Genomic DNA, 24,018 nt, shown 5'->3' with positions numbered 1-24,018 from the left:
AAAGCTACATGCTTAAAAATACTTTATAGCAGTAAGAAGGTTAATTTTAAAGGCCATGAAATTAACATTTCTTAGACGTTAATATACGATTATGGATATATGTCTTCGGTGGACGAACATATTAATTAATTGTTATTATTAATTCTGCTACGCCAGGTAAAACCTGATAAACTTGTATAATTAATTACAGTTAGTTATACATAATATTCCCTTTTGAGCTAAAATCTAAGATTCCTTTGGGAATCCCCGTAGTATTACAGTCGGAGGTTTATAGTGTTTCAAATAACTTTATTCCCCTCCTCCCGCTGAATCGCTACATATTAATGGTGGAGAATGCGGGCAGATTTAAACATTATTTTCTGAGCAAACCAGTTACAAGTCAAATGTGTTTTGCATTGTGTGAATGAAAAAGAACTATCAGCTATAACTGATTTCGTTCTTTATTTGTATGAATGAAAATGTATTTTCCTGTATCATTTTCAGGACGTAACAGACTCGCGCCCCTGTTATGTATAGTTTACTGCAGTCTTTAAGGTAACCGTATTAAAACCCCTTTGATACGCTGAATTACCGTCTGATTCCGCCTAATAAAGAGTAGAATTCCTTTATTTAGAGCGAAGCGGTGGTCGAGTGAGTACTCCCATCTGATAAGGCCTTTTTGTTAAATCTCCAGGAAATGATTTACAATTAGAGAAGCTGTCTATTGTATTTTTCCATTTTATTCACGTACGTGGATTTTTAAAATTGTAAGCCCCGAGGGTAAGACTTGTCAATTTTAAAGGAGATGAAAACTTGATCAAGTATTTATTTACAACGTATGATAAAACACGTTGGACTCTTGTTTATTGTGTGTCCCGGTAAGCCAAAAGAGGCACCGGCCGAACACGAGCGAATTACATCCGTCGTCTTAGCAACGCAACGGCCGCCGATGTAATTGTTGAATAGAAGCGAATCTTTGTCAGTTTAAAGCGTACTACCTAGTTCTAACACTAGATGTCAGTCTTGAGTGTCTAACACTTCTCCTTCTCCTTTACTTTACGCCTGACTTCCGCTTTCTTTGTTTGTTGGGCGAAATATCGCCATCTGGTGGGGAAAGTTCGTTTGGCCCTCTCATAAACTCTTTTGGGAAGTGTATGACAGGAGTCAAACTTGGATTTTTGACCTTACTTCAATAACTGGGTTATTCTACTACTTTGTAGTTTTATCTCCTACGTATTGAATGTTATGGTCTTAAATTTATAAATAATAATTAATATTGCTGTGGCTTTATTAATTTATTATTTCTTTATTTAATTTTTATTTTATTTTGATTTATTTTATTTTATTTCATTTTTGCTGTTCTCTCTCGCTCCTTACTTTCCTGTTCTCTTTCCTATTGTAGAGATTGTATTTTAATTAAGTTTAAATTTAATTTTAATGCAGTTTGATTTATTTTAAATTTTAATTGAATCAATTCTTTACTGTGAATAGAATTCAGCCCCATAAGTCCCATTCTCAGTGAATTCATTTATGTTTTAACTGGTGCAATAGGATAAGCCCCCTGTCCCTCGCAAGTTGGGCCTAGCCCAGCCACTCTAGCTAAGCCACTCCCCTAGCGGTCATGACTTCATAGTGCCCTCTCCCTGTAAGGCCCTGTCATTAAATCTAGGGTAGAGAACCTGCTAAGCTAAAACAGGGACTTCCTTCTCATAACTATTTTCATCTCTTATCCTTTTCATTTCTCAGCCTTTTGACTTTGTCTGTTTGGCTGTCTTATTTTATTTTCAGTTTATTTATTTATTTATTTTTAATCTCTTTTATTTTTTTTATCCATTTTATTTTATTTGTTTTATTTTCAGTAATTTATCTTTCTCACCTTTTATTTGCTTTTTATTTAATTTTATATTATCATTATAATTAATTAACTTTAATTATTTTGATCTTATTTTATTTTGGGCTGAAAAACCATATCTGCACAAACCATGAGAAAAAGTATTAGTAATGCGAACGATTAACCAAATGTCTGAAGCGACCAATAGGTTAAAACACATCGTCCATTCACTAATTTTTTTTCCCTTTTTACCCACACTTATTATCTGTGCCGCCGAAGCAAGGCCCCGATAATAGTTTTATTTGTGCCACTAGCTGATCACGTCAGTTAGACCCACATAGCCCATATTTTTTTTTATTCATTTTAGCTCGTTAAAATTCTGCGGACTTGTATTGGCTCTTTGTGTTTTGTCACCCACCAGTGCGCCAACGTGTCCAGATCACCCAGCCCTGCCAACCACTGTGACCAGCTGGAGGCATGGCTCAACGATCCGACATCTGACCTCCTGCCCAATGTCGCCAACGATCTGCAGCGCCGAGACCGAGAGCAACGGGATGGCAACCTGGACGAGATCATAGCCCGTGATTCAACACAGAGCTACAGCCACAAGGAGATGGCAAGGATCACAGGTGCCATCGCTCACAACCTCATCATCCAGCTAAAGCGGGACGAAAGGAACGTCACCCACCTGGAACAGGATGCAGCAACGCTAAAGCTCCAAGCAAAGGAAGCCTGGAGGAATCAGGAGGACGCGCAGACTCGTCTAGATCGGCTGACACAGGAATACAAGGATCAGCAGCAGCTGATCGAGGAGGAACACAAGAGGATAAAGAATGAGGCGAGACAACTTCACAAGGCCATCTCACAACTCCACACAGACACCGAGCACAGAGAGCAGCAGGAAAAGACCGCCAAAGAGGAGCTGGGAAAGCTCCTGCAGGCCAAAAGTCTTCTGGTAAGAGCCAAGGCAGAACAGAAAGAACGTGATGCCAAGTCCAAGGTCTACGAAAACCACCTGCAAGCTGCTCAAGCTGAAATTCAAGTTCTTGTTCAGCAACATCACCAACCTAAGGACGAACGTGATTCCGTCCAAAAAGAACTGTTATATGGTTCCAGAATGCAAGCTGAACCATTGAGAGAGCAAGCATCATTCTCCTCTCATCCAATCAGTGTCTCTGCACTCCCCCACCAAAGTTTCCTGCTGAAAAAGAGGGGGGTGAGAGCCCACTGTTAAGAACTTTGCCAGCCAGCATCCACAACCCTCTCACAAGAACACAAGGGGGGTGGGGCCAACACCTTTCCCAACGATGTCTACAGACACACGGCGTGGCCCAAAGACCTTGACAAGCTGGCTAGAAACAGTCCAACATTTAGTCCAAACACTGCAGGTGTCCATGACATCCACGCTTACCTGCAGAACATTGACTTTTATGTGCACACGCTGCCGAATGTAACCACGAGAGACCAGCTGTATCTGCTATGGATTACTTCCAGCCATTAGGTGAGGAGCTTCCTGGACCGGCAGTCAGAAAGTGTCAAGTTGGATTATAAGGAGCTGCAAATGGCCTTGAGTTTTCAGATCCAGAATCACGATGAGGACTAATCGCTGCAACGGACTTAAAACAAAGCAGAAATTAAACTCCACAGGCCTACTACTACAACTGACTTTCAGTCTACTCCAGCTCACAAAACGAGCCAAGAATGGAGGAAACATCAAGATCCTCCCCCTGCAAAGCTTTATTTTACCGTAATGCAACACTTAGGATTTATGGCCTACCCTCACCTGACGACAACCAGACAGCTGCAGGACCTTGCCTATAAAGCCTACGGTAAACGAAAAGCCACCTCTGAAAAGACTGTTAAAAATCCTGTCATCCTTTCTGCCTCTGAAATTTACCCCAAACTGCCACTGGAGGGCGAACAACAGCACCACAGTGAAGGACATTTCATCAGAGAGCAAAGAGGACAGCGTCCATGGAAACCATCCTGCACCTGTCAGAATGAGAAGTCCAAACAGTCAACAGACGGACCCGGTTCGACACACAGTGAACAAAGCTAAGTCTGAACTGTCACAAAAGCAAAAGCGACACATACACATCAGAGTCAGCTAAGATTTTGAAAATAGTGAAGAAGTCAAATCCAAAGGAGGCCTCTCAAAGAGGACCGCAAGGATGAACCAAACTTTTTATCAATAGCAGCAGCGCTGGAAACAGCAAGAACTTTCCAGAAAACCCTCCTGCAAGCAACACTCAAATCTCTGCCACTCATCACCTTACCATCGATCCAGTCATTGCAAAAATCAGAGACTTTGTCACACAAACTGTATTTCAAAAATCAACCAGTCAGATTCCGCAGGTACCAGAAAAGTGCTGTGTTAGACATCTGTTTCCCTACAGAATCACTGAAGACCAGCCTTAACTGCCTTCCAGTTACCACACAAAACCTGGTACTAAGGCCCTGGGAAACCTGAATGAGAGAGGAGTAGCTAAAAGACTCTATTAAGCAACCACCGTGAAACACAAGATCAGATTGGAAACCCTCGTCAACACTGGAGCTGATCTAATGCTGATGTCATTCCAGCTTTTCACAAGACTCCAGAACAAAGATGAAGCACAAGATCTGTGTAAATCTCACCAGTGGACACATATCCTCTTTTCATTGGCAAAGACTTGTTAGATAGTTTGGAGCCTTTAACAGACTTTAAAAAGAAAAAATTTGGTCTCAGGTGAGAGAACTTCTACCTTTTCACTCAGAAAATCATCTGAAGTACATTGCCAAGTCACAAAGTTATGGATTACCCAGCAGCCAGTCGCGAGAACATCGTCTCAGACCAAAAGTTCAAGTTCACTGTTGTGCACATTACAAACAATCCACCCACCCGCCCAACTGTGATTGCACTGTCCTGCGGCCAACACATGCCCACTACCACAGTGCCCATCACACAGCCATTTACAATGGCTCCACATAGCTTAACAATGACATAGCTGCATCACATGACTCCGACACCACCATGCAAGCTATGTCAACCACCTCTCAGACCCCTCCACCTGCCCGTTCATGAACTCTGACCCCATTGCTACACCAGCCCTTAAATGTCTTAACGACATGGAACACCTGCTGCATATACAACACAACATCCTCTTATACGTCCCTGACGAACGCACTACACCTAAGCTTGTGGTTCTTCATTGACATAGGGGGGTCCTACAGATGTATGCGCATGACACAGCATGTGCCAGACACCAAGTCGCAAGAGCCACGTACAAACCACTGAAACAGGTGGCATACTGGCCCTGGATGCAGCAGGACTTAGCAGAATGCATCAAAGTATGCCTGGTTTGCTGCATACTACAATCGGCTAACCCAAACCACAGAGCACCACTGCAAAGAACAGGTGCTAACTTTGGTCAGACTTTAAGACTTTTAGGCTGGGTAAACTGCTACCCTGGTCGACCAGGGGCAACAAACATTTTCTCATGGTCATTTGCCAATTCACACAGTGGGTCGAGCCTCCCAGCACCCAACGACACTGCTCAAAACACAGCACCTCTACACATGATCCACATCTTCGCCAGGTTCGAACTGCCACTGAAAGTCAACTCAGATAGAGGTACCCATTTCACCGCTGAAATTATTAAAGATGTGTGGAAACCCCTAGGCACACACGCCCAACTCCACATCAGCATCATGCCTCCTCATCGGACCAAGTGAAAGAACCAAACAGACTGTGGCTAGCATGTTAAAGAAATGTGTCTCAGCAAATCAGATGGACTTTGATCGGAAACTCCCCTTTAGTGTTATGGCTATCAGATCGACCACAAATTAATTTAATGGTGTGTCTCCCTTCAAACCATTGACGGGACGGCAGATGACACTGCCAGTACACCTGTTGTACCAACCTTGAGATTCCAATCTCATCACAGCCAACACCACTCACCAGAATCCCAATGAACTTCACAGGCATCTGGAAACCTTCGCTTCCGCCCGGGAACAGCTACAGAAGATGGCTGAGGGCTAGAAGGCAGACTACGACTGGAAGTCATCATGAGAGGAACTGGACGTGGATGACAATGTTTGGTACAACAGCTTTGCACAGCCACTTCACACAACTCACCAGTGACTGTCGAAGGAAGTTCTGCCACGCTGGACAGGGCCCCATCAGATTGTGGACAAAATCTCTGCTGTTGCATACCAGACCAGGATGGACAGGGAGCAGAAAGAAACAATCTTCAGATGGGTCCATCATAACACAACCAACACACTAAACATTGAGGCATAACAGAAAAGGGGGGACTAGTTCCAACTAGACCGCCTCCTTACTGCCTCACCACCAAACAACAGCTGCATCTTGCATCAAACCCGCGCAGGTGCAGCTTCACTAAAGACATTCACTATCTCAGCCCAAACATTCCTTCTCCTCGGGACAACACTGATGACATCTGTGGGCTGCAGCCCATGAAGATCGACTCCCAGTGTTCCGCTTCGGTTAAACCACTAGCCGATGCCACTAACACTCGTAGGTGACTGATGGCTGTTCAACACCCCAGCCTACACAAACACGTTAACCTACAAACCACCCACATCAGTCTGCACAACCAGACAAAGTGGATTCAAACTCCAAAGGATGTGATTCTCCACATTGATGACCTGGCACTTGATCACCTTCCCAGTGAGTAGTACCACATCAAACTGGAAATCTCAACTTTCTTCAGGGACCACCACTTCATCGTAAACCCTGAACTGGAAATGAGGATTGCGTAAGGGAGGACCCAAACTAATTGATGTCACAGACTTCAACACTGTCCTCCAGAGACTCGCTCAGATGCCCACTACAGACAGCCTTTGGGTTGTCTGATCTTGGACTGCCACTGACACGGTACTGTGCCTCTCCGCAGGAATAGGATACATCCTTACTCTCAGCCTAACCTTCATCCCATAATGAAGAGTCAACGGGATACAAGAGTTCAGCGAACAGGTGCACAACTGTCCTCCTGTTGGACATTCAAATGGAACCGTGAAAGGCAGCACACCCAGGCAGAGCCAGAGCGCAATCTCATTCAAATCACCCTTTGCCTATTTGACAGAACGCTGCAGACAATTAAGATACACCTGCCATCCAGACTTCATGACCTGCCTGATCATCGCCCGCCAAAGTTTCCCTGGACTTTAACGGTCGTGAAGGGGGGGAATATGTAACATCTGGCTGGACGTCCACTGGAGGTCTCTTCAGTCTGGGTCGTTAACGGTTTCATGCTGTGACCCTAGAATGAGTTTTGTCACCAGGTCTGCTCGGACGCTTTCATCAGAAGATCCTAATCTCCTGATAACACACATTTCCAGACCTATCGACTCTCTCTCTGGCTGTTTTATTGTGCCAGTCTAAGCAAATTAACACCTCAAAGCAAACTTCAAACCGTGAGCAGAGACGAAGCAGCCATGACACAAAAATGTGTCTGTCTCACAGCTAAGACCCAAATAAATTGGTTTAAATTGTATATATTATATATCCTTGTATTGCATGTTTGTATCTGTAATGAACCACTTTCTTGTAACACTATAGGGATGCTTTGTTCATCTTAGCATGTCTCATAATTCACATTCATGAGATTACTATTTGATGTGTGTTTCAAACCATACCTTGTTTACACTCTTAATAACCCCCTTTTCCTTTCCTGATCAATGATGTGCATCATCTTACCATAACTGATATCAAACTTGTTAAATATTAATCAAAATTATTATTTAACAAAATCTTTAGCATAGTCCATCTATGCAAATGAGTCTGGTAAAACAAAGACAAAGTTTTCCTACTCTATCAACACCCTTTTGGATTGGTCATCTGAACTTCAAGGGGTTGGTCTAAACTCAGGTTAAGAGGCCTGCACCCCAATTCATCGAGGCTCACAGCGCACAGCTCACGCACAGCACGCCAAACGGCTGCTCAACAGTGAGGCCACGGCACCCAGCCGGGCTCGCTGTGAGACCTGTCCCTCTCTCGGATAGTTTTCACGGGCACCCTGACACTTGGACAAACTTTAACAAATTGGACAAATTAATCGCCACAGATTAACCAGACCGACGGATTAACCCAAAAAGGAACAACTCCTACGGACACCTCAGGACTCCGTCACGTGACCACAAACTCAGGAACTCTCTTCCTCGCATACGCGCCCATACAGCTGGACGTACACACGTGCCTCACAAAAGCCAAACGCAAGTATCGCTTGTTCATTCGCTGTAAAAAGTTATTGCCCCTTTTAATAAAGGTGATTCTTAGAGTTCTGATGGTTTGTGCAGAAGTTAAGTCTATAGTGATATTGTCCTTCCTTTACTCTCTCTCTCTCTCTTAATTTTCCATTCTTTCTCTTTCATATATGTTTCTTGTTTGTTGTTTGTATGTATAGTTAGTCTTGTGTGTTTTGTAGTGTAACGTAGTTTAATAAACCGGTTTTGCATTTCACAATTGAATTGTTTCTATGTTCAATGCTCATGAAATAAATGTCACTTAATCTGCCGTTAAGATCTTAAAGCTACATGCTTAAAAATACTTTATAGCAGTAAGAAGGTTAATTTTAAAGGCCATGAAATTAACATTTCTTAGACGTTAATATACGATTATGGATATATGTCTTCGGTGGACGAACATATTAATTAATTGTTATTATTAATTCTGCTACGCCAGGTAAAACCTGATAAACTTGTATAATTAATTACAGTTAGTTATACATAATATTCCCTTTTGAGCTAAAATCTAAGATTCCTTTGGGAATCCCCGTAGTATTACAGTCGGAGGTTTATAGTGTTTCAAATAACTTTATTCCCCTCCTCCCGCTGAATCGCTACAGTGGTAAAGAACCTCAGGAGGAAATCCTGGAAAACCAGATGGTGGGATGGGCCCTATCAGGTTCTGCTGACAACTCATACCGCAGTAAAGATCGCAGAGCGTGCCACATGGGTGCACGCTGCCCATTGCCGAAGGGTTGGTGCTGGAATCCAAGGGGTGATCCAAAGGGAGGATGACTAACTGACTGCGTGGTGTGGTGCTACCATACCCGAATCTACAGAGGGAATTAATCATCAAGGGCACACGACCCCAACTATAACTGTGCTCAACCTCTTCACCACAAATCCAAAGGAATCATCAAGGGCACACGACCCCAACTAGAACTGTGCTCAACCTCTTCACCACAAATCCAAAGGAATCATCAAGGGCGCACGACCCCAACTCTACTGTATCTTCAGAACAATTCAAAAGACCCTATGTAACGATGAGAGTCATGAAGTTATGAATAAATCATAAAAAGGGAGGAGTGTAGTGGAAGATTTTTTATTTTAATTTTAATTATAGTCTATGAACTTATAATTGTTAAATGGAAAATCCTGTTCTTCTGTTCTAGTGAAAGACTTCTGTTCTTTCCATCTGTTCAGTAGTAAAATGTCCAAAGACTAGAACATTATGCAAAGTCCTACCAGATAAGATACAGGGGGGCTAGTGAATGACATAAGTTACAAATGATGAACAAGTGGAAAAACTCAGTAAACGCTAGAGTTTCACTGAGAACAAAATAATTTCTTCTATTTGACCCGATGTGCTTCAACTGATATGTTTCTTAGTCATTGATAAATTGAAGGTTTATTTTCTAAGTGACGCTGGAACTAAGATGAAATCTTTGGATCATGGGCGGAGATGGGATGACTGTGTTTTTCAGTATCTTACTATAAATATGTGCTCAACCTTGTAAACGGGGCTCTTAGGTTTTTAAACTTCTAGCACCACGGGGGGGGGTGGGGGGGGTGGGTGAGAGCCTATTCTGCAGAATATATTAAATTCAGACAAAGAAAATTCTGTTAACAGTGTGTCTGTGTGATCCTTGACTTTTTCTCTTAGTGAGTATTATTTGATGCGGCTAAAATTCCACGACACTATTATCAGACCGGCCCTCGCAGCCTCAAAACATTACCGGCCCACCAGGAAATGTCCTGACTCTCCCAATGGCCAATCCGCTACTGCGCAGAAGGTATATTTATAGAAAAGATGCATTTTTTTGTTTGCCATTTTTAAATGTTACTTCTTTGTGTGTGTGTAACAGCTCAAGTGTACATTATGTCACTGCCTGTGAAATTTAGACTAAAGTCTCAAATCTTATTGTGAGATAAAGAGCACCACAGTTTGATTTCAAGCATTAATTTCACTATGATTTCAAATCTCTGACATGACATTACTCAGTCAATACTAAAGATACTAAGTTTATATTTTAACAAAATGTTCTTTACATTATGTAGGATGATTTTATGTAGAAAACAGTAAACTAAAAATTAATACTTCAGCTAGGTTTTCACAGGCAGGGTCACAATTATCTTTGTTTAAGAATGTTTCATTTTCTGAATATTTAATTACTTTACTGTATTTTTCAATTAAATTTACATTTGCACATTAAATTATCCAAGCTGCAGGCATTGCAGGTCTCTATAAATACTGATAATTATGGTCAAAACAATAGCAAAAGAAATAGGTCTGTATTATTAAATTGCAGACAAAAATTTTGAATAGCTAGGTTTAGGACTGAGTACTGGATTACCGCCATACCGCGGTCACGTGACCCATGCCACGGGTCTCAGCTCCTCACCATCATAACTGCAAAAAACAAACAAACCTTGAAACATTGGCCTGCACTTGTGTGTATATGTGGGGATGTTATACACGCAGCTTGTTAACAACCGCAACCGACAGACGCGGACTGCCCGGGACAGACGGACCGCGTCATCTTGCACACACACTCCGTGCAGCTTCCCAGCTATACTCAAGCACAGACACATATGCAGTACAAGTGATTTCTCATACAAATGGTTATTTTACCAGACCGTCAGGGCAGCAATAATTTGCGTCATTTACAGGCTATTCACAAATTAAGGATAGAAAAGTGGCGAAATGTCTGTAGGCACGTGTGGACACGCACAATGCGTTAACATTTTTTATATCTGATAATATTAATTGTTCAAGTTGTTGAATGTTGAAATTGAAGAAATGTGGAAGGAAATAATATTCACTTTACATGTTCTTTAAGTAATTTGCACGTGTTTTGTATTGAAGATAAATAAAGCATGCATGTTATTTAACTCGTTGTCTTTTGGCAATAAACCGCAGGAATTTGTTGTTTACCGACCGCGGTAAAAAAAAATCCAAACCGGCCCAGCCTTAGCTAGGTTGAATTATATGTTTTGTATGTTTGTGAAATGGGTATGTAGGGGGCCCAAACTCTTTTATAGGGCCCAAAATTGCTAGCGTTGCTCCTGCACACTTGAAACAAGAATTTGGGTAATTGGTTAAGTTCTGGTCATTGTGACATTTTTAACGGACACTTGGAAACTGAAATAATCCCAAAGAAAGGCCAGAATACTTGTACCACGTGGAGTCCCTGTCTTTTTCTTTACTTCTTTCTCACACACACGCACCAAGCCCGTAGGTGGGGGGGGGGGGGGTCGGGTGGTTTCAACAAACCCCCAGACCTGCAAACTCCTCAGAGTAAAAAAGGTGACAGTGTCGCGTGCGCGGGCTTTGCTTACTTTTTTGTGATTTTAATATGATTCTGAGCAGGACTTAAAAATCTGCATACTTTAATCAAAAAGCAATGTTAAAACATCCTTGAGGCTTAAGGAGAACGACACATTTAATATTTTACAAATGTTTTTATTTACAACTATATATGTATTTTGCTGATGTATATATGAGCCACTTTGTCCTCAGCCGGCATCTGTGCAAGGTTGACGATGACGGGCCATTGTGAATGGCAGTGAGTGCTCCCCCAAAGTGCCCAGAACCATTGCCTGAAAGGAAATTAAAATCATTAAAATATAACCTTGCAAACTATCATACATAGGACTAAAATGATAAAACAACGTGTTTCCATACTGTATGACTGATATGCAGTGAATTTCAAAAATACATTTCTGTTCAATAATTATAATAATAATGCATTTTATATGTAGGGCTCCTTACGTTGAATAAACAATCTCAAAGTGCAAGTGTTCATAATGTAAATTCAACTAACAATACAATGTAAATATTTTAAATGACAGACTTTGATGCAAAATGTAGTCCTTTATTATACAAAAATTTGCTGTTGGTGTATTAGCCTAGGACAACACGCTCACCAGGTTGTTTTATCTAAATAGCCCTATGTTGTTAGAAATTACTGCTTACCAGGTAACTGTTACACAGCCACCAGGAATGAATGGGGCTATACTAAATCCTAACACATTCACAACGCGATGTACAAAGATTAAGTGCATGCATTGAAAAAAAATAGGTATGTAATTAGTCTAAGTTGAGGCAAGAACATAGTAAAATATTGATAAACGGTGTTTTCCTTTAACATTACTCTCGCATCAGCTATTGTGTAAACAGTCACATTTACCCACACCACGAATGACTGCCTGCGCAAGCGCGCACCACAGCCACCATGAATAAGTTATTCAGGGTAACGGTAGCTCAGAATTCGAGTAGTAACGTTAGCCGTATATCTCAGAACTCAGGGCAGAGCACCTGGGTAACGATAAGCCTAGCTAACAATCGTCCTTGCTAAGTTAGCTAACATTAGTCATTTTGCTCGAAGCATAGGCAAACTTTATGCAAGGTCTACGTTTGTGCATTACTTGGCGTTGACTCATTCCTAAAAATACAATATAAGCGGTAGCGAACGCTAATTAAATCAAGCAAACAAATAGTTGTTGTTTTTGCTCCTAAAAAGTTGACTAACCTCGAATAAGATGGTTCCTTCACGTTAAAAGTGTCCATCAGACTCGCGTGGTAGAGGTGAGTCTCTCATCCAAAGGACCGCGATGTCTTCAAGATTCTGAAGGAAGTGCTAAGATTCCGATTGGCCCAGAGAAAAGCAAGTGCTAAGATTCCGATTGGCCCAGAGAAATGTCAATTATAAGAATTATCCAATAATGTTTGGCAATTCTAGCCCGCATGGCATTCAGATGAAGGGCAGCCTCCCGACCCCCCCCCCCACCACCTCAAAAAAAAAAAACTCTCCGGTTCTACGCGATTCACGTGAATGACCCAATTGACCAAGAAAACGGCGATTGTCGCCGAAAAGCGACAAGTTTGCAGGTCTGAACCCCCTCATACTACCAAAAGGTCCAGAATTTAAGTCGTTTTTCTTCACGTGATTATTGTCATCATTGTTTTAATCAATGCTTGTGACAAATATACTGGGTTGCTGTTTCAAATTAATATGATACATTGTACCTGAATGTGTGTGTGCGCGCCGCGCTTTTAGTTCAGAGAGAGTTCTTGCAATACACTTTTCAAAGCAACCGTGAAGAAGCATCACCTCCGAATGATGGGGGATGGGTTATATATATATGGGGGAGGGGTACATGAGGAAGCAATTTGACAACAATGCAGTAAATATTTTAGCAGAGGTACAGTATATAATACTTAAGTATTTAGTTACATTTTCCAAGCATCTGTGCTTTATCAGAGTGTTTGTCTTGGGAAAAAATTTACTTTTCTTTACTAAAAAATAAATTCACTACATTCTAAAGCATAGAATCATATATTAAAATTCATTTAATGCCTAATTACATAAAAATTGTGTACTTTTACTTTCTTGAGTAAAAGTACAAAAAATTACTAGATGTTTAATGTACTTAAATATTAAATATAAACCAAAAACTTGAAATTATTAAATGTAGTGGAGTAAAAATTATGATAATGTGTTTTGGAATGTATGTTTTCCAAAGAAAAACACTAATAAAATACGATTAAATGAAAATGTACTTTTATGCAGAAAGTACAAATACTTAAGTACTATACAACTCTGTATTTTAGGTGCATCAATAAGTGTGCTCATGAAGATACCAGCAGACAAACTAATCCAGCACAAATTAGTGCATAGGCCACCAAAATGAAGTATATGAACCTCATAATTTTGACCGTACCCACCACTGAGGTCCCCGAGGTCCGGACCTCGGTCATTTTCTGACGCTCATCTAATTTTACTCAACACTCAGCACTCCTTTGACTTCTAGCTGCACCACGCAGACCGATCGGCATTTGACTTCTTGCACAGCGAGACCGATTTAACAGTAATGACTTAGTATGCTTTTAAATACATGTTTTAAAAACATGTGAACTACGCTGATTGTTTCTCTTTCCCTGTTTTGTTCTCAACCCCTGATCTACTAGCGTCCTTCAACGTGATACCCAGCTGATGCCTGACCAACGACCACCGGCAGAACCCGCTTAATCTCCTTATCCGTTTACATATCTGCTTATGTTATGTTATCAAACTTTGCTGCTTATGTTATCTGTATTATGTTATGCTTTCTGTCGATTTTCTGTGCTTTTCCCTGCTTCTATTAATGTAAAGCTGCTTTGAAACAAATACCAATTGTGAAAAGTGCTACTGTATATAAATAAAATTGAATTGATTTAAATAGATATTGCCGTAATGTGATGTCACAGATCAGCGCTGCACCACATTAAGTGAGATAAAGTCAAAATTATTCTGAAATGCCCAATCAAATCAAACCAGGCAGACAGAGGCGCAACACAGAGGTCAGATGCTCAGTTAGTGGAAGTGCAAGAATGATGTAAGTAATCAGACGTCAGAGGCGCGGGAAGATATTTTCGGTAGGGGGTGCTGAGGGGCGGACGCGGCGGGGGGGGGGGGGGGGTAAAGAGTTATAGAATTGTAAAGTTGTTCACAAGCTTTTTATTCTGAAGACCACTCTAGCTATGTTTTCTTTTAAAAACTCACTCGCACCTCACATACATAATCTCCATAACATCCACATCCTGAGCTGACGGTGCATACAAACTAATATAGGCTATTCAACATAGTAGAGTTTAGATTCTCTGCCAGGGTCATTATTTTCTGCTACTATCCTCTGGATAAGTCATTAAACTTAAATAATTAACAAAAGAAGATAAAATCACTTACTGGTCCTGACTGTAACTTCGTCATAGTGTTGAGCTCTGCTATTTAAAGTAAGTTTAAGGTTTATCATAGAATTTAGATTTTCTGAACAACTTTTACTAAAGTTACTTCAGTTAACAAGAAGCCTTTTGCTTCATTAACAGACAGTAAATCAGATGTGAGAAGTTTAAACTTCAGGCTTGCATTATGTTTACATCTTACAGTTAGTATAATGCATGCAGTAATGCATGCAGGGCAAGAAGAATATTTATCTTATGTGGGGTAATGTGAAGTAATCATATATTAATTTATGCTTCTTAATAATTACAGTTTCTTTAATGGGATATGGACCCATTAAAGCAGTGGTTCTTAACATTATTCCTGGAGGCCCAATGCCCTGCACATTTTGCATGTCTCCCTTATTTAATACACCTGATTCAAATCATCAGCTCATTAGAAGAGGTCTCCATGAACTGAACTGAGTCTGTTAGACAAAAGAGACATACAAAATGTGCAGAGCAGTGGGCCTCCAGGATTAACGTTAAGAACCACTGCCGTAAAGTAGCCTTGGCCAACCCATTTATACAATTCTAGTTCCACCACTGCATTACTGGTGTTGTATTTCAGCATATTAACTGTATAATAAGTGTGTGCATATTGTGAATTAATTTAATAGACTAATAGATCCTAATAGATCCTATATTCAGTTAACCTATGTTTACTTTACTGACACAGCTCAGTGTGCCCAGGATGGTAAAATAATTATTACAATGTATGCCTAATGACCAACACAAGTCTTTTGCATACTGACATGGTTTGAAATCTATAGTTATTTGATTCTTTGGTTTTCTGATGTATTAAAATTCATATGTAGAACAGGGAAATAAGAATTTTTTTTCCTGGGGTGCATGCCCTAGAAAAATACTTATATGGACCTTGGTATTTATAATATCTTGCGTATGGCCATGCTCATAATTAAATACAAAAGGAGGAGAAAAACAGCAAAAAAGGTCCACTTTTTGAAAAAAATACACACACACCCACACACACAAGTGTGAAGGAAAATTGGGCATATAGTGACCATCTGAGAATAGAATAAGATCTTAGTCCATATGTGTTTGTGTGAGTATATCTGCGCATATGGGTGTGTCATCTCATAATTATGTGTGTGGGTGTGTGTTGTTAACCCCAACTTCTTGATAAGTGTAAAGTTAAATTGAGTCGAGATTCATCTGCTGCTTGATGATAACGGAACAATGTGCCGAGGTCCGGCAGATGCCGCTGTCTTCTCCAAGGGCCAGAGATTAGCACTCATGTGCTTCCTTTGGAAAACATGCCGTGGTCCCAAAGGAAGCTCTCATCAAACTGCACTTTTCACCTCTTCCTCTCTGCTTTGTTTCTCTCAGTTTTCAGAATTCCCACATTAAATGAAACACGAGGCAGACACTACTTGAGAATTTTAACTAAATTTTCCAAGCATCTGTGCTTTATCATTTACTAAAAACGTTCACAACATTCTAAAGCATAGAATCATATTGTGTATTCTTTTTATATTGCATATTAGAATTGATTTAAAGGAATTCTTCAGACAATTTAAATTTGAATATATTATTAAATTGGGTCACCTATGTAGTAAAAGTGTGAAGTTATTTTAGAAATTGGTGCCTTCTAGGCAGAGAAAAGCCAGAAAATGTGTTTTTTGGCTGATATGGATGAAAAACACCAAATCCCAGAATGCATTGCTTCGCTGCTCTACAATGCCACTCCCTAGTCACGCCTACCGGTTCGAGACGGCAGGAGGGAGGGAGATTCAACTCCGCTAAATACAACTTTTACAGACACCAGTAAACGTCTCAAAACATTTCAAAAGATGTAAACAACACTGGTCCAGAAACACTTCCTGTTACAGTTTGTGACCTTTTTTTAATTTCACATATATCATTATCTTTAAGATGTTTGTTTAACTTCAGTTAATTCAGGTTTATATGTTCTGTTGGTTTATTTTATACCAACGTTTATCTAGTGTTAAAAACTGAAACTGGAAGTGCTTCTGGACCAGTGTTGTTTACATCCTTTGAAATGGTCTATACTGTGTGTATATATACACATAATGTTTTTGTATATATTTTTTGCTTTGTTTTTATTTTGTGCAGGACATTTATAGATGTAAATTATGTCATTGTTTATTTTAATGTGTGCTTTTCACTGGTGGCACAATATTTTTCCATTGTGAATAATAAAAAATAAATTTCTTCATCTAACCCTGTCTTTTGTACACCAAATTTATACATTTTAGACTTGTGGAGGCGCAATGATTACTGTAACTGTGATTTAGCTGTCATTACTTACTTTACAAAATCATTTGGGTTAAAAATAAAGCCAAATATTATGTTTGTTACACAATTTAGACTTAAACTTTAAAAAAAAATGCAAGAATGCTTTACTCAAATTGCAGTCACTCTAATGTAGCAACAATAAGGACTATAACACGAACCACAATCAATGTGAGTTTTAACTTTTTATTAAAACTTTTTATTAAAAGTTTACAAAAGTTTGTTGAAGTGTGCTATAAGTTGAAGTGTGCTATAAGTATTCTTCTTTCAAACTTAAAATAAGAAAGTATACTTTCAGTTTACTTTTTATGTACTTCTCTAAAATGTACTTTAGGTACTTCTCAGAAATATACTTAAATTGTACTAAAGTATACTTGACCTATACTGACCGAAATGTCTAAGTATATTTGGCCTTTACTTGTTTACTGACATATACTTAAAAGTATAAAGTAAAAAAAATGCAACAACGAAAGCTACATCAAGAAAGCTGCAAAAGCCATATGATTAGCCCTGGTGAACAATAAATATACTTTATTGTATTTCAAGTATATTTAACTTTGCAATAGTACATTACAAATATACTTAGAAAGAAATGTACCATCTTTGAATATATTGCAAGTATGCTTACAACATATTTGCTTACAATTAAACTTTTAACATATTTCAAAATAATTATAATTTAGTATAATTATATATAGTATATATATATAATGGGACACTACAGTGGGACACTGTAGAAATTGTGAGTAAAAAAGGAATGGAATAATTTACAAATCTCATAAACTTATATTTTATTCAAAATAGAATATAGACTATCTATTCAATTCAATTCAATTCAATTTTATTTATATAGCGCTTTTCACAATTTGGTAATTGTATCAAAGCAGCTTTACATAATAGATGTAGTGAAAAGCACAGAAAATCGACAGATAGCATAACATAATACACGATAGCACAAGCAGCTAAATTTGCTGCGGCTATAAATCAACATTATAAGCAAACGTATTACTAATGTAACGTATAGAAGTTAAGCCCAAAAAGGCTGCCTCCCCGGGTTGAAAAACCCCCTAGGAGAAAAAAACCCCGGAATTTTTTCCGGGGAAGTAAAAAAAAGTCCTAGGAGGAAAAAACCCTTGGGAGATATATATATATATATACACATTAAAACGGAAGGAGATTAAGCGGAGATTAAGCGGGTTCTGCCGGTGGTCTTTGGTCAGGCATCAGCTGGACATCACGTTGAAGAACAGCCAGTAGATCAGTGGTGTGCCGACTTTCACATTTACCGGAACTGGATCTGTTTGTCTTATTGTCCTCGTGATCGAGGACGAGACAGGGAGAGAGAAACAAAATCTTATTAGCGTAGGGGCCGTTCACATAAAAAGCAAGTGTCACACAGTAATGTGGATTTTAGTCAGCTTGGTTCCGGGCAGGCTAACTATTGCTGGTTAAGTGTATTACATATAGTTGATGATTTTAGAAACAGAGCTCGTTTGACTAAGGCCAGAGGCCCCACTGCCGTCGTTAATACTAACGTACAGTGGCAAGCGGTTCTGTATACTATTTTAAGGCCAGGGGAAAAGGCCAAAAATTGCAAACCGACCATATTTGGCAATTAAGACTCAATCGACAACCAATGCAAAGTTTCAGCATATTACTAAAGAGTATTAATGACATTTACCATGTTTTGGAATGTTGACGAAAAAAAGGTTTTAGTTTATTCATTAATTAATTTATTTATTTATTAGGTTGTACAAGCTAGCTATTTGGAAATAAGTGTATTACATATAGTTGATGATTTTAGAAACAGAAACAGAACTCGTTTGACTAAGGCCAGAGGCCCCACTGCCGTCGTTAATACTAACGTACAGTGACAAACGGTTCTGTATGACATACTATTTTAAGGCCATGGGAAAAAGGCCAAAATTGCAAACCGACCATATTTGGCAATTAAGACTCAATCGACAACCAATTCAAAGTTTCAGCATATTACTAAAGAGTATTAATGACATTTACCATGCTTTGGAGTGTTGACGAAAAAAAGGTTTTAATTTATTCATTAATTTATTAGGTTGTACAAGCTAGCTATTGGGAGATAAGTACTATTGCTAAAACAAACTATGCGAATGCCTTGTTAAAGAGAAAAGTTTTAAGTCTAGATTTAAAGTTATCTACTGTCTCTGATTTTCGGACGTCGGTTGGTAAATCATTCCATAGCTTAGGGGCTAAGTAGGAAAAGGATCTGCCACCTTTAGACACTTTTGATATTTTAGGGATTATTAAGAGGCCAGAATTTTGTGACCGCAATGCACGTGATGGATTGTATTCTGATAATAATTCTCTAAGATATGAGGGTGCTAGGCCATTTAAGGCTTTGTAGGTGATTAGTAATATTTTAAATTGTATACGATATTTAACTGGTAGCCAGTGTAAAGATGCCAGAATTGGGCTTATGCGGTCATAGTTCTTAGATCGAGTAAGAACTCTCGCAGAAGCGTTTTGAACTAGCTGAAGCTTGTTTACCTGATTTGCATGGCATCCTCCGAGTAACGAGTTACAATAATCTATTCTAGAGGTCATAAAAGCATGGATAAGCTTCTCTGCATCTGATGCAGACAACATATGGCGTATTTTTGAGATATTTCTAAGGTGGAAGAATGCTGTGCGGCAGACATTGGAGATATGGCTGTCGAAGGATAAATTTCTGTCGAACATCACACCTAAATTCTTAACCGTGGAGGTTGGCACCACAGTGCAGCCATCTATGGGCAACTTGTAGTCTGTCATATTATATTTGTAGCGATTCGGTTCGATAACAAGTATCTCTGTCTTATTGGAGTTTAGCATAAGAAAGTTATGTGCCATCCAGTCACTTATATCGCTGATGCAGTCTGATAGCTTAGAAAAATTGTATGTTTCGCTAGGATGTGAGGAGATGTAAAGCTGTGTGTCATCTGCGTAGCAGTGAAACTGTATGTTATGATTCCTGATGATATCTCCCAGAGGTAACATATATAACGAGAACAGGATAGGACCTAAAACTGATCCCTGCGGTACGCCGTATTTAACCAGGGAGTGATGTGACTCCTCCTCATTTACATAAACAAAGTGATAGCGATTGGTTAGATACGATCTGAACCAGGCTAGCGCTTGACCACTGATGCCAACATAGTTTTCTAGCCTATTAAGTAAGATTGTGTGATCTATTGTGTCAAAGGCTGCACTAAGGTCTAATAATATAAGGAGTGATATTTCGCCACGATCGGATGTTAGGAGAAGGTCATTTGTAACTCTAAGCAGCGCTGTCTCTGTGCTATGGTGGGGCCTGAATCCTGATTGGAACTTTTCATATGTACTATTATTTGCTAAGAATGTACGTAGCTGGCTTGCCACTACTTTTTCTAATATTTTGGAAAGAAAAGGGAGATTTGAGATTGGTCTAAAGTTATTTAGATCTCCCTGGTCAAGGTTTGGTTTTTTAATGAGCGGTCTAATAACTGCTAATTTGAAAGCTGTTGGAACGTAGCCTAATTCTAGTAATGAGTTAAATACATTTAGTACTGGGTTAGACACTATAGGGAATACCTCTTTGAGTAATTTTGTGGGAACAGGGTCCAATATACAGGATGATGATTTGGATGACGCTACTAATTTAGATAGCTCTTCTATTGTAGTAGGTTTAAATGACTCAAGATGTTCGTATGGTAAGCTAGCGTTAAATATATTAATGGGTAGAGTGGTGGCTGCTTGGGTACCTACAATGTTTTCCCTAATAATCATAATTTTCTTAGTAAAGAAGTTCATGAAGTCGTTACTATTGTGTGGGAGTTTATTAGTGGGTTCTGTTTGTTCTTTATTTCTAGTCAGTTTCGCAACTGTGCTAAAGAGGAAGCGAGGGTTATTATGATTTTCTTTAATAAGATTGCTGAGATACGTAGATCTGGCAATTTTTATAGCCTGTCTGTAGTGTTTAACACTCTCTTTCCATGCTGCACGCCATACCTCTAACTTTGTGCTTCTATAGTTTCTTTCCATTTTTCTAGCAGCCTTTTTAAGGGATGCGGTATGATGGTCGTACCATGGAGCTGGCGTTTTTTCTTTGATTCTCTTTTTTCGAATTGGAGCTACGGCATCAAATGTGTTAGAACAAATACTGTTCAGGTTTTCTATTACAATATCTAGATCTTCAGGATTATCTGCTACATGTTTCATTTGGGACAGGTCTGGAAGAGTGCTAATAAAGTTATCTTTAGTGGTTGAAATTATTGTTCTGGCTAGTCGGTAGCATATTGTGGATCGAGTGATCCTATCTAGAAGTACCGTGTATGAGACAAGGCAATGGTCTGAAACTGCATCGCTCTGAGGTGATATCTCGATATCATTAATATTGAGCCCGAGTGACAGAATTAAGTCTAATGTGTGCCTACGGGTATGCGTGGGCCCTGTCACATTTTGTCTAATATCGAGAGAATTTAGAATATCTATAAACGCTAATCCTAATGTATCTGTTGGGTTATCAACGTGTATATTAAAGTCACCAACGATAAGAGCTTTATCTACAGTGACTACGAGGTCAGACAGGAAATTTGATATTTCTTTAAGAAAATCTGCATGATGGCCCGGAGGTCTATAGATTGTAGCAAGGACAAAAGAGAGCTGTTTATGGTTACTATCAGTTATTTCCATATTTAATAGCATTATTTCAAATGAATTAAATTTTAGTTCAGATTTTTGGTTAACTTTAAAAATGTTGTTGTATATTGTAGCTACACCACCTCCTCTACCCTTTAATCGTGGTTCATGTTTGTAATAGTAGTCTTGTGGGGTGGATTCGTTTAAACTAATGTAATCGTCTGCTTTAAGCCAGGTTTCTGTTAAAGAGAGTGCATCTAAGTTTTGGTCAGTAATTATTTCATTGACAATGGGTTCCTTATTGGTAAGCGATCTAATGTTAAGAAGGCCGAATTTTAACATTCGAGGTTCATCTGTAAACGTATTGTTTTCTAATTTTATGTTAGTAAGATTTGTACGAGACGAGGTAAATGGTGCTCTGTATTCGTTTGTTCGAGGAACGCACACAGTTGAAATGTGTTGATACTCTGGTAAGATAGACTCTAAGTTCTGCGATATATGTGATCTTGACATGTCAGAGCAGCTAACAGATGGACGGGTAGGCCGATCTATCTGTTTCCTGACCTGGGCCCTGGGTAGTCAGACTGTATTAGAATTAAGAGTATTGGTCAGATTTCTAGAGAGTATAGCATTTCCTTCCGATGACGGATGAAGGCCATCTCTCTTTAGCAGGTCAGGTCTCCCCCTGAAGTGCTTCCAATTGTCTATAAACACTACGTTATGCTGAGGGCACCATTTTGACATCCAGTGGTGAAGAGACACTAATCTGCTATAAGTTTCATCACCCCGGTAGGCGGGGAGGGGACCAGAGCATATTACATTATCTGACATTGTTTTTGCAATTTCACACACCTCTTTAATAGTTTCTTTTGTGATCTCCGACTGGCGGAGTCTGGTGTCATTTGCGCCGGCATGAATAACAATTTTTGAAAACTTACGCTTAGCATTAGCCAGCATTTTAAGTTTGGATCTAATGTCTGACGATCTGGCTCCCGGTATACAGTCAACTATTGTGGCTGGTGCCTCAATGTTCACGTTCTTTAGTATCGAGTCTCCAATAACAAGGGCACCTTTAACAGATGTCTCAGCCGGTGTATTGCTTAGGATGTCGAATCTGTTAGAAATTACTAGGGGGGACTTCGATGGGCATCGAATATGACTACGCCGCCTGATAGTCACCCAGTTAGTCGGCCGTGTTAACTCAGTTGCCGAAACCGAGCTATGTGTACTACGCGTTACCGTAGGCGCACCCGAAACAGTGTTAGAAACATTAACATTAGCGGTTTTACCGTCCTCAACGAGCGTTCGGATGTGCGCTTCTAGTTCTGCAACCTTCTCCGTTAGCCTTACTACTTCAATACATTTAACACATGTAAACCCCTCTGTGCTGACGGAAGAAGCTAAACTGTACATGTGGCAAGTAGTGCAGGTTACAATGACAAGCGGAGTCTTACCGTTTTCATGCTGTGCGATAGCGTCTCCGTTCGCCCGAACGCGGTCCGTGAAGCTGCATCGAGATGGGTGCTCACTCGTTGCATGCCTTGGTCGTCTCCGGGTGCCTGGAGCCAGGGTGATGTGTGGCAAGCTGTACCGTCTGGTGCGAATGCCGGGCAACAACTCCTCCACAGCTTCCCGCTCTGGTGAGGAAAGGTCTGAAAAACATACATCGGATGTGTCCGCCATTAGATCGAAAAGGAAGGCAGATTTACAGTAAACAAACAGGCTATATGCTAACACTAGGTGTTTACTAGTGATAGATCGTTTTACTTATTAATACTGTTCAATAATCGTCACGGTAAAGTATTCCTAAGATAAATTTGTACGTTATATTATATAGATAGGAACGAGATAGTAAGAAAATAGGATTTAGATGATGAACTCGACGGAGCTCCAATGCACGGAGCAGCGTTTCCCCGTTTGTTTACGCTAGCGGGCTATATGCTAATACTGGGTGTTTACCAGCGATAAATCGTTTCAGTTACTGATACTTTTAAATAATCGTCACGTATCTCTGCCCATCTTGACTTCTGAGAGACACTGCCACACTTTTTATACCTAATCATGTTGCCAATTAAGTTGCAAATTGGTCCTTTAGTTGTTCCTTATATGTACATTTAACTTTTATACTCTTATTGCTACCTGTCCCAACTTTGTCATATTAGGAACACTGTCATTGCTGCGCGGTTATACTTAACGCCATCGCTTAACATTTTTCACAGCGATCAGCTGTGATTCTCGTTGACTTTGAGTAAAATTATGGAACGTTTTTCATAAGATCCCCTGGGGTCAATGTGTTAGCACGAGAGAAGCTAGA

At 39.7% G+C, this 24,018-nt stretch overlaps 1 protein-coding gene across 1 annotated transcript in view; it reads right to left on the bottom strand.

Annotated features, from left to right (window-relative positions):
* Positions 1 to 17,244: 17,244 nt before the first annotated feature.
* The window catches only part of LOC135767282 (uncharacterized), a 169,417-nt gene continuing 162,643 nt past the window's right edge, over positions 17,245 to 24,018 (bottom strand). Inside the window, exon 3 of the mRNA XM_073815029.1 lies at positions 17,245 to 23,356. Within this exon, the coding sequence (XP_073671130.1) occupies positions 22,284 to 23,356 (1,073 nt within the window). The 3' untranslated portion in view covers positions 17,245 to 22,283. The remainder of the gene's footprint in view (positions 23,357 to 24,018) is intronic.

The sequence above is a fragment of the Paramisgurnus dabryanus genome, chromosome 6 (genome assembly GCF_030506205.2).
Source record: "Paramisgurnus dabryanus chromosome 6, PD_genome_1.1, whole genome shotgun sequence".
NCBI lineage: Eukaryota > Metazoa > Chordata > Actinopteri > Cypriniformes > Cobitidae > Paramisgurnus > Paramisgurnus dabryanus.
Note: the sequence above shows the minus strand (reverse complement) of the source record. Positions and strands in the feature narration are given on the sequence as shown.